At 44.0% G+C, this 11245-nt stretch overlaps 1 protein-coding gene across 1 annotated transcript in view; it reads left to right on the top strand.

Moving 5' to 3' along the window:
• AR (androgen receptor) overlaps positions 1 to 9119 on the top strand; it is a 184037-nt gene extending 174918 nt beyond the window's left edge. The window contains exons 7-9 of the mRNA XM_035012622.1: positions 719 to 849; positions 1707 to 1864; positions 2475 to 9119. Coding sequence (XP_034868513.1) covers positions 719 to 849; positions 1707 to 1864; positions 2475 to 2630 — 445 coding nt within the window. The 3' untranslated portion in view covers positions 2631 to 9119. The remainder of the gene's footprint in view (positions 1 to 718; positions 850 to 1706; positions 1865 to 2474) is intronic.
• The last annotated feature ends 2126 nt before the right edge of the window (positions 9120 to 11245 follow it).

An 11245-nucleotide genomic window follows, 5' to 3' on the forward strand; every position in this document is an offset into this window, starting at 1 on the left:
CACATGTGTTTACAACTCCCGAACTGTGATAAGGAACCACCATTATATGAGGGAGTAGGCTCCCCTTCAAGGTACATTTAGATTGGACATTTGGAAACACTTCCTGGCTGATTTGATAAGTATTGGAACTCGCTTTGTGAAGGGACAGTGGGGAATCTTCTTCCCTGGATTTTTTTTTTAAGTGACAAATTTTCTAGCAAAAGAAATGGTATTTATGCCAAGAGACAGGGGAATTGACAGGATAAATTACTGTGGTCACTTGGAAATCCTGGTGTCCTTATGTTAGGAGTTGATTTCTAAAGCATAACTCCTAGAAATACTCCATGTTGGGATGCCTGGGAGGCAGGTTCTGGCTCTGGCTGTAGCTGGGATATTAGAACTGTAGTCAGGGAGACAAATGAGCCTGGCCCATGGTGTTGATTTGGTTAGGCTTTCCTGTCTCTGCCTCAGGAAGCAGGAGGGGCACGGGGACCTGGAAATTCCATGTGCTAACCCCTATCCTGACCAGGGAAGATGAGTAGTTACCAGGATGTCAGGATTTGGGGGGAAAAAAAAGAAGAAGAAGAACCTTGTTCCTTGTCAATGAAGCACCAGCAAGAGAAACAACGAGCTCTTCTTGGAGAACCTGGGCAGGGCAGGGCAACCAAAGACATTCTCTCTGAGCTTATTGTTAAGCCTTCCCTTACTCCTTTCCTTTCTCCGTCCGTCTCCTCTGCAGGTACCGCATGCACAAGTCCCGGATGTACAGCCAGTGTGTCCGAATGAGGCACCTCTCTCAAGAATTTGGATGGCTTCAGATCACCCCCCAAGAATTTTTGTGCATGAAGGCACTGCTGCTATTCAGCATTAGTAAGTGCCTGGAAAGACAAAAATGCCCCTGGGGTCAATAGGGGCTCAGAGGGGAGCTACTTTTTCCATTAAAGATTTATCAGGGAGAAGCCAGCCCCTAGGCATTTCCCTTCTTCGTTCACCCTCCCTCCTCCACTCTCCCTTTAGCATCCTTTTTTTCTACCAGGTATGAATTTCATGGCTCAGACTGTTTTCTTTGCTAGAACTCAACCTCTGTTAGATCCCCAGCTACCTCCAGTCTCTCTTTGGAACAAGGCTTTTGGAGCTGGCTATAGCAGGTCTCTGAATTTTTCCATAGCTTCTATCATAGAAACAGGCACAGACCACCTTATATTTATTGCAGAGCAGAAGGAATTGCCTCTGGAAGGAATTTCCTCTTCTGCCAATAATAGGAGGTCTGTGTGAGCAACTCAGATAGGGTTTATTAGGCAGCCAAGTAATGTTTCTTTAATGTCTCTTCTAAGCAGAATGTTATCTTAGCCTCCGTGAGGGAAAAAGGAGGTCAAATTTGATATTCGAAGCTATATATTTTAATTGTCTAAATCAGAGCTGGACAGTGACAACATAAAACCACAGGTTCTAAGAAATGTGTAGATGAGAAGACTAGAAAAAGGAAAGGCTCAGTAAATTTTGTTTACTCGATGCCCTTCAGATTGGGTCCAACTAGCCTTTTGTCTAGAACTTCCTGGCAGACTGAAGGACCCAGGCATACAGACTTCAACTGACAGGAAACCAAGTAGATGGTTCCCTCCCTGTGGGGGTGGGGGTCAAGTTTGTGGTCAGAAAACTTGATGCTTTGTCTAATGCTCCTTTGTGGGCATGTTTCCCCTCCCCATTCTGTCTTCATCCCACATCAGTTCCAGTGGATGGGCTGAAAAATCAAAAATTCTTTGATGAACTTCGAATGAACTACATCAAGGAACTTGATCGTATCATTGCTTGCAAGAGAAAAAATCCCACATCCTGCTCGAGGCGCTTCTACCAGCTCACCAAGCTCCTGGACTCTGTGCAACCTGTAAGCAAATGATGGAGGGTGCTTCGTCAGGGAGAAGCAAGTTGATAGAGCTAAGTGATCATATGCTCCTCTAGGATCCGGCACCACCTCTGGCTTTGAGTGTGGTCCAGGAAGAAAATGCAATGGAGAAGAAAGGAACACAGGTCACATTGCCCCTGGATGTTGTGAAAGAGGTGGAGGAGTTGAGAACAGAGCAGTTGGGACTCAGGGAAAGGGCTTAGAGCAGATAAGTTCTCCAGGCAGACAAAACAGACCTGAATGTTTTTCCCCTCTCCCTTCAATCATGTGTGTGTGTGTGAAAGAGGCAGGAAGAGAATGTGTGTGGGGGGGGGGGTGGGTGTGTGGGTGTGTGCGTGCATTCACGTGCATGTGCTGGGGAAGAGGAACACAAGGTCCTGAGTCAGAGAGCTTGCAATGGTGTAAGGGATCTCTTGGGATCCCTCAGTAACTCCCTGGAGACCATTTAGTGTACATGTGTGCGAACATGCACACATCCACAGGGAGGACCAAGGACAGGGAAGGAGGAAGAAATCAAAGGTGGGGGGAAGAGCCTGACGGAAGCCAACTCCTGGTCAAGCCTGTTTTCTCCCTCTCATTGCTCCCCCTACAGATTGCGCGAGAGCTGCATCAGTTCACTTTTGACCTGCTAATCAAGTCCCACATGGTGAGCGTGGACTTTCCAGAAATGATGGCAGAAATCATCTCTGTGCAAGTGCCCAAGATTCTTTCTGGGAAAGTCAAGCCCATCTATTTCCACACGCAGTGAAGCTTTGGAAGCCCCCATTTTCTCACCCCACTCCACTCCCCTTTTCAGATATCTTCTGCTTGTTATAACTCTGCACTACTTCCCTGCAGTGCCTTGGGGAATTTCCTCTTTTGATGTACAGTCTGTCATGAAGATGTTCCTGAGTTCTATTTGCTGCACTCCCCCCCCCCTTTCCCTCCTTTCTCTTTTTTCCCTTCCTATCTGACCCTCCCATGGCACTTTCAGACTCTGCTCCCTGCCATGGCTCTTATCTGTGCTTTGAATGGTGTTGTATTTCTTTAAATCTGTGATGATCCTCATGTGGCTCAGTGTCAAGTTGTGCTTGTTTATAGCACTGCACTGTGTGCCAGCCACACAAAAGTTTACTCACCTAATGCCACGGGAAGTTTAGGGAGCTGAGTATCTGGAAAAACAAAAACAAAACAAACAACCCTCCTAAAACCAAAAATCCTGTAGGGTTTTTTCCGCTTAAAAAAATAGAAAAACAGAATTCCCCCAACGAGGCCAACAGTGACTAGAATAAGGTGAAAATTGCAAGCCCATGGGGAGTCACTGCTTTTTTTTTTTTTTTTTTCCAAGTTCAGCCTCCTGGGGAGACTTTATTTTCTGCCAATGGCTATTGCCATTAGAGGGCAGGATGACCGCATAGATGAGTTAGGAGGGGGGAGACAGATTTAAGAGAGGACAAAGAGGACAGATGGATCACCAGTACCTGCCCACAGCCTTGGCCCCTGACGGCTAGACTGCTTAACTGCAGTGCAATTCATTGTACTGAAAATGTGCTTCTTGTTTGAAAACGTGTCTGCATGTGAACGCCTCCCCTCCAGCCAATCCTTTTTCTCTCTCACCCTCTGCCTCCACCCTCAAATTGACTTTCAGTAAGCTTTTCTAAGAGCTTTGGACTGAATGTTCTCTTTAGCCAAAACTTGGCCACTTCCACTGAAGAGTCAGACCAGTAAGAAAGAAAGGAGAGATCTGACCCTTTGGAAGGCCCTATCCAGAGCCAGGTCTGCTTTCCCATTTGTAGGTCAGGGAAGAGGCTGGGGCTGGAGTCAGAGGAAAAAGAATCGATGGGTTGGTCGTTTTCCTGCTTAGGGCACTGAAGATTTGATCACTCTCTGCCCTTACCTTTAAAAGACCCCGATGTTTTCTGCCTGACTCCATGTGGCTGCAAGCTCCCTCTTACCCTCCCTTCAGTGTTTTGTGGGCCTGGACTTCACCAGATTGTATTACAGCCATGGTGGTGAGGTTTGTCCTAAATGGCATGTTCACAGACTCTCTGCTAAGAGCTGCTACCACCAAGAAGGCTAGCAAGCCAGCAGTCTTGATGCCAGTAGGCTCAAAGGCTTCTTACCAAATGTCGTTCATCAACTATCAGATCTCTGGAGCCCTTAGACAAACCGGAAAGAAGGCATCGATGGGACTGGACAAGCCAGACATCTTGCCCTTGTCCCCTAGAGATGATACCTTCCCACCAAGTGAAGAAATACCTACTTCTTCCTTCAGAGCAGCTAATGGGGCTATGCGGGTCACAGTTAAAGAGAAAACTCAATTACCAGGGTGAGAAGAATGAAGGCACTAGAACCAGAAACCCTGTAAATGCTGTCCTTGCCCCCCAGCATATCCACCTGCAGAAGTCATGGGAAGAAGAGAGAAGAAACTAAGAGGAGACTGACTACTAAATTAAAGTCTTCAAAGGCAAAATCTAAAGCCAGATGGGCACCATCTGGTCGGTTTACCCATCATCCTCCTCTGCTGCTTATTCTGGGCTCTGACATCGGCCATACTCACTCAGACCCCCCACCTTTGTTGCTGCCTCTCAGCCAGAGGGAGGCTGAAACATTTATACTACAGAACCATGACCTCCTTTGGAAAGGTCTGGTTTGCGTGGCTCCAATGGGCTGCCATCCATGAACTCAGGGTGTGCTCTTGGGACACTGGTTTCATATGGTCCTTTGGCACACCTCTCTTTTGCTGACTTTGTCCCCCAATCCTGAGTTCAGGGGCAATGTCCTCCTACTTTCTTGTCTTGGCAACTGCCTCCTCAGTTAGGTCTTACATTCATCTGCTAAATTCAACAAATCAGGGGCCAGTTACCAAGCTGCCCATTTCAGTTGGTTCACTCTACTTATTGAGAAGAGTTTCTGAGTGACACGCTATTATCTACATGGGTTTCCTCCCCTGATTTCTGTGCTGATATTAATAGCCAAATGAACTTGCAAAACAGCTTCTTTAAATAACAAGGGACAGGGGAACCTAAGATGGGTGATATACCAATCCAAGACTGCTGAACAAAACTAAAACTGACAGGTTCTCTTTCTGGGGTAGGATAGACAAATCCTGGTTTTCTTCATTAGGACATCATTTGGCTTATGTAAGCTCACGAGATTACTTCTGGCTGTTTTAAACAGAAAAAAAAAAAAATCCATCACTCTTTTCAGTTACACTAGGCTATAGTTTAATAGCTCCTTTACATCTGTTTTAAAATTATTTTCCTCTTTTATGGTACATGGATTTGATTATATCATTCTAATATCTCTCCTTGTAAATACTAGACGCTCTCCTTTTTATTTCTCTGACTACCAAATTTTTCACCTTTATGGATTTCCCAATTGTGACTCTTGTCTTTGTGAATATATATGTTTTGCATTTGTAAAAGCCAAAAATCAGTGAAACAGCAGTGTAAATTAAAAACAGCAACAACTAAACTACTCTGAAATTCTGAATGGCAAGACTAGGGAAAAATGGCCTAAACAAGGCTGTAGGCCTAGTGTTTTCGCCCTGGGGTTTCAGTGAGTGAAGGAGATTTTAGCTTGGCTTTGTTCTCCTACAGATAAAAGGGGGATTCTCTTTTTTTCTTTTGGTCATTGATGTGCTCGCCAGTGTAACTGACAGAAGTCTCATTTGGCATGCGCTCTGCTGTACAAACAGTTGATGTGGTTGGTACACTGTGGCTCACCCGTGAAGCCTTGGCCACCTCGATCCACTGACCTGGTGAGCTGAAAGATGAGGATCACTCACCAGGCAAGTCATGGTAACTGTCTCTAAAGCGGCTTGCAGTGCTCGATGGGGATGGAGCGAGGAAGAGAAAACGAAGGAGCACCAGGGACAAGACCCCATCTGTGCTACACGGGAGACAGCCGCCAGAGCCGCAGACTCTGTGGCCAAAGAAAAGAGTCGTGTGGCAGTTTCAGCTCTTGGTCACTGAGCAGCTCTCCCAGGCTTGGCCTCTGAGCTGAAACAGGGGTTGGGTTCTTTGTTCTATAGCTTTCCTGTGCCACAGACAGTATCGTTCTTGGAGAGTTCATTATTTTTCTCATGAGAATGGAATTTTCTGAAGGATTCTGTCATATATCTTTGAAAAAGAAAATCGGTAATACACATATTTTTATGTATGTTCACTGGCACTAAAAAAGAAGAAAAAAATGCTTTGCCCTGTCCTTTGGATAGTTGCTGAGGTGATTCCAGGTTGCGAAACAATGTGCTGATGCTAGAGTCCCTCTCTGTCCATACGCTACTTCTAAATCCATATAGGCCTATGTAGCAAGAAGTATTCTATTTGCACTTTAAGAGAAAGTAGTTTCATCATTCACGTGATAGTAACACTACACAGATGACCTAACTTTGAGCTTCAAGTAGCTTCTAAGTGTTTGTTTCATTAGCCACAGCACAGACTTGGCCTTGCCCTCTTTTCTCTCTTGATAATTCTGCAGGGCTCAAAAGCCCAAGCCACTCCCGTCTACCCCGTTCCATCCCTGTGCCAGGGTTGCGCCTCATGAGACTCTCTCCAGACAGCCCTGTAACTATGCCTGCATGGCTCTGGGGAGACAAGAGGCTGACTACTAATTATCTTGTGCCAGTTGCCCAGGTGAGAGGGCACTGGGCCAAAAGAGTGGTCTTGTGCTCAACCTCCTGTAAGGGGTCATGGGAACCAGGAATGCTTAAGCACAGGATTCAATCCCAAACTTAGGGTCAAAATAAGTCATTTAGCATGTGCATTTTCTTGTAAAAGGAAGTTTCTACCCCTGTTGCCTTTTATAGGCAGGTCTGTTTCTCACCACTAATCTCTTTGAAAATCTTTGAAAGCAGTTTGTTTTTGTGTGTGTGTGTGTTTTTTTTTTTAAAGACAGATGAAAGCATCACATTATGTAACCAAAGATTACACTGTATCTGCTAAGATACCAAAATTTAAGAGCAGGGAGGGAACAAGCATTAGTGCCTCTTTGGTCAACTATCCAAAGACAGACTACAGGACTTTGTTGTTGACTGACTTGTAAGAGTTTGGTGGGTGTTTCCCCCAACAATATAAATGCTTAGAAAAGTGGAAGATAATTTTGAAAAAACTGGGTTTATAGGTCCTTCACTAAGTGATTTTATAAGCAAAACTAGCTTTCCTTTTCTCTAGTAGTTGCTGAGCAAATTCTTAAAGCTCCATTGTTGCATGGTTGGAAACGGAGCTGTCTTGGCCACTGTGTTTGCTAGTGCCCGTGTTAGCGTATCTGAAGATGTGAAGCCCTTGATGAGAAGGGGAGCATTTAAAGGACTCGATTTTGCACTAGAGGGACAGCAGGCAGAAATTCTCATTTCTGCCCACTTTGGACGGCACAAAAAGTTCTCTTGGGTTTAAGGCAGAAGGTTGAAATATATTGTAAATGAGTATTTGTATCCATGTTTCAAAATTGAATTATATATGTATAGATATAATGTGTTCTGATAGCTTTATCTTTCTCTGCACCTTTATACTTGGTTCCAGGTCATAACTGATACCCTGTACTTGTAAGAGAGGCTACAGTTACATTTTGGAAGCTCTCTCAGAATGGAAAAGATACGTGGGTTGATCAGATAACGAAGAGATCTCTGCCTCTATTGGGGCCTTACCCACAGGCCTAACAGAGGAGCAGAGGGGGAAAAGAATAGGGTACATGATGTATTGCACTTTACTAGCCCAAGACAGATGAATGTTTAAAGGGTGGTGAAGACTCATTGGAATCAACTGGGATTTCCCACAGAGAAGGCCCAGACTTGGGGCCAAAGGCCCACCCAAATGATTAACTGATGGACCCCTGATGGGACCTGAGCGTTGGAAGAAGGAGAAACATTCTTTGTTCTTCACCATCCTTGTGAGAAAAGGGCAGTTTCCTGCACTTGGGAACCTGGAGCAAGTGCTCCATCTTTTACACAATCCACTCACCTACGATTGAGGTGCTCTTGCTACTGGGTGTCTTGTGTGCTCTAATTTTGGTTTTGGATATGTTCTGTAAAGATTTCAACAATGAAAATGTGTTTTTATCTGTCAAAAAATTGTCAGTGTACTAGAAGTTGTATCTCTGTAGATGCAGGTCCATCTCTGCCCTTGGGTAGGGATGTTTTTCTTCAATTAAGAAATTGACACTGGGGTCTGCTGCCCAGAGCCTCCCAACCTTAAACCATTTCTAGGTGAAGGCAGAAAATTCCACATTAGTCACTCCTCCTCTTCAGATGCTTAGGCTGAGGTAACAATTTGGAATGTTCCTGCACCCAGAAATTAGTGATAAGTATTTCAATTTGGCAGGTAGACTTTTAAAGGGAAAAACGGCCTTTGATGCAGTTTTGATTTATCCCCATTCGATTAAGCCAAAAAATAATATGCATTGATTGGTTACCAACCCCAATTCAGTATAGTGGGGGTGCTGATCCCTTTCCTTACCTCACCTGTCTCTTAGCCTTCTATAAAATTAAATGAGGAGCTATGGACTGAGTAGCCCCTGTAGCCTAAAACAGTCTCCACATGCACTAATTCATGAGGCTGTCTGTCATATGGCTGCAGATTCCACTGGCCACCAAAGACTGAAACACATATGTATCCCAACAGAAAGAAATTCCTAAAATGTTGCTGCTTCTCCGGTGGCCCCCCTCCCTGGCTGCTGTTTTACCTTTTGGGACTCTGTTCCCTGCATTGCAGGCAGGCCAGGCCTGCAGTCTTTCCCATCCTTAGCCCTTGGTGCTAACTGTCCTGCAGTGAAGTGCCTGTGGGATTGTCCTATTCCATAAGCCACTCAGGTGCTGAGAGTAGCCACCATTGGGATAACCCAGGCTAAAAAAAAAAAAAAAAAAAAGAGTCCCCTCACCATTCAGTGACACCTTTCTGCTTTCCCCTAGACTGGAACGTTGATTAGGGAGTGCCTCAGATGTGACATTCTTGTGCTGTCCTTGAGATTAATTTGGCAGCAAGAAGGAGCAGACAATGTAACCAGATGTAAGAATTAACTTTCAATGTTGAGGGAAAAAAGAAGAAAGCATCATATAAAGATTTAAAAAAAAAAAAAAAAACATTAATTTTGCTTGGAAGTTCTTTTGATGGGGCTTCAGTTCTTACAGCGGCACTTGGCCTCCACTGGGTAGCAGGACCAGCCCCAAGCGCTAGTGCTGTGTTCTTCTTTTTGTAATCTTGGAATCTTTTGTTGCTCTAAATACAATTAAAAATGGCAGAAACTTGTTTGTTGGAATACATGTGTGACTCTGGGTTTGTCTCTGTCTCTGCTTTCAGAAATGTCATCCATTGTGTAAAATACTGGCTTGCTGGTCTGCTGGTTAAAACTTGGCTGTGGCCCCTGTTGTGGCTGCAGGCTCAAGTTATTGTTAACAAAGAGACTCGAGAAAAGCTGCTAATGTCCTCTTATCACCACTCTTAATTTGTTAAAACATAAAACCATCTAAAATTTCAGGGAATGTCATCAGAGTTTTTTTAATTAGCTCTTTTTTTATTGGCTGTCTTTATTGAAGTCAAGAGTTGGTATCATGCCCAGTGGCCTTTTATGCTATGTTGATTTTCACATATTTTAAAAAATCTTTGCACAGGGGTTATAAATTTGTCCTGTGTTGGTCCTAGCATAGGTTGAGCTGGGACCACCAAAATATCAAAGAGTCTGGGCTAAGAAAGCACAGATGGACCCTGATGACCCATTACAACTTCTCATCAAAAACCCTGAGCTTGTCAAACAGGGGAAAGGCACACAAAACCCAGCTGTTTACCCTCATCTTCATCCTTATGGGAACATAAAATGATTGGGAGCTTCACTGCCCAGTTCTTGCCAAGCTTCAGATAAGGAATGGGCATGTTCACATGTTCACATTCTCACTGTTTTTCAAGAGCCATACCGTCCTTGGCCACCCAAGTAAAATCTGAACCAGCTTTCTTTGAGGTTTTTAAAGGTTTGGGCAAAGTGGCCTCCTGTCTCTTCCCAGTTTGGATACCAACATGAGATCCCAAGTTGAATTTCTGAGCTAAAGATACAGACCATCAATGAGGTGTGACATGCATTAAGGAACAGTATGAAAGCACTCTGTGCCTCAGTGTCCTCACCTGTAACAGGGGTTGTCACAATGCCTCTCTCCTGGGCCAGGCTAGAGATTCAATAAGAATGTATGGGACCCAGCTGGTGAGACAAATGCTCTTGCTTCATTCCCTGTTAAAATGTGAGAACCCCTGAGAAGGATCCCAAGTTGAGATGTATTTATCATTGACCCCCTCAGAGTGGATGGATTTCTCAAATTTTTCCTGAACACAATGCTTGATGGAGAGAAGAAGAAAACAAGAGATTTGGGAGATGTGTGTGTCTAAATAATAGAGAATACGTACGTTTGTGGGTTACGTGTGTCAGAATCTGCCTCCAGAAGACCCCTCTGACCACCATTGCTTAGTTCTCTTCTCTTGTACCTACAGAGAGTGGTCTAACAGCCACCCTACTTGGTTTTATTTACCACTCAGTCCCTGCCTAAAGTAACAAGGTAGTTAGCTTCCACCATAAATTTTCCAAGGTGTAGCAAAGCACAGAGGTCAGGGAGACAATGACATCTGGTGGATTTTAAAAAGAGCCTGGAATCCAGAGTCCAGTGTGTGACTTGTTCATAGTCATACAGCTAGTGTATAGCTAGGATTCTGACCTGCTGATTCACTTGCTATATGGTCCTGGGCAGCTCTCTGCCTTTTTCTAGATCTTAGTTTTCTCATCTATAAAATGAGTGTATCTGAAGATGTGGAATAAGACTAGACGAAATGGGAAGCCCCTTCCAATATGGAAACCATGCTTATTGCAAACTACAGTAACGCCTTTCTTAATCATGACATAAAAGGGGAAAGGAATGGGCGTTTCATTATCCCTGGAACGCGTAGTTTTGGAACTAAAATCCCCATATTTGTACTCAAGAAAAATTTACTGAATACCTGGAGAGCACAGGGTCAAAACAACAATTGAGTCCTGTGTTATCAATGCTGTCAACCCCTTGATTGATGGGAAAGGGCTCAAAAGTGAAATAATTTGTTTACCATTTGGATGAACTCATAAATAGCAGAGATACTTAGGAGTTAAGCAAGCCACGGTCCATGCTTTCATGAGTTTATAGCCTATTAAATGCCTCAGGCCAGGCCAGTCTGGGACTTTTTATCAAATCTACCCCCAACCTCTTTACATCCATCCCTCAGACAAGATTAGGCTAACTTTTGATCGATAATTGCTGCCTTTTAGAGATAGAAGGGGTCTTAGCATCTAGCCCAAACATTCTTCACATGAATCCAGGCCAAAAAAAAAAAAAAATTACATATATATATATATATATATATATATATATATATATAT

Source organism: Mirounga leonina, unplaced genomic scaffold (assembly GCF_011800145.1).
Source record: "Mirounga leonina isolate KUSES-001 unplaced genomic scaffold, KU_Mleo_1.0 Mir_101283, whole genome shotgun sequence".
NCBI lineage: Eukaryota > Metazoa > Chordata > Mammalia > Carnivora > Phocidae > Mirounga > Mirounga leonina.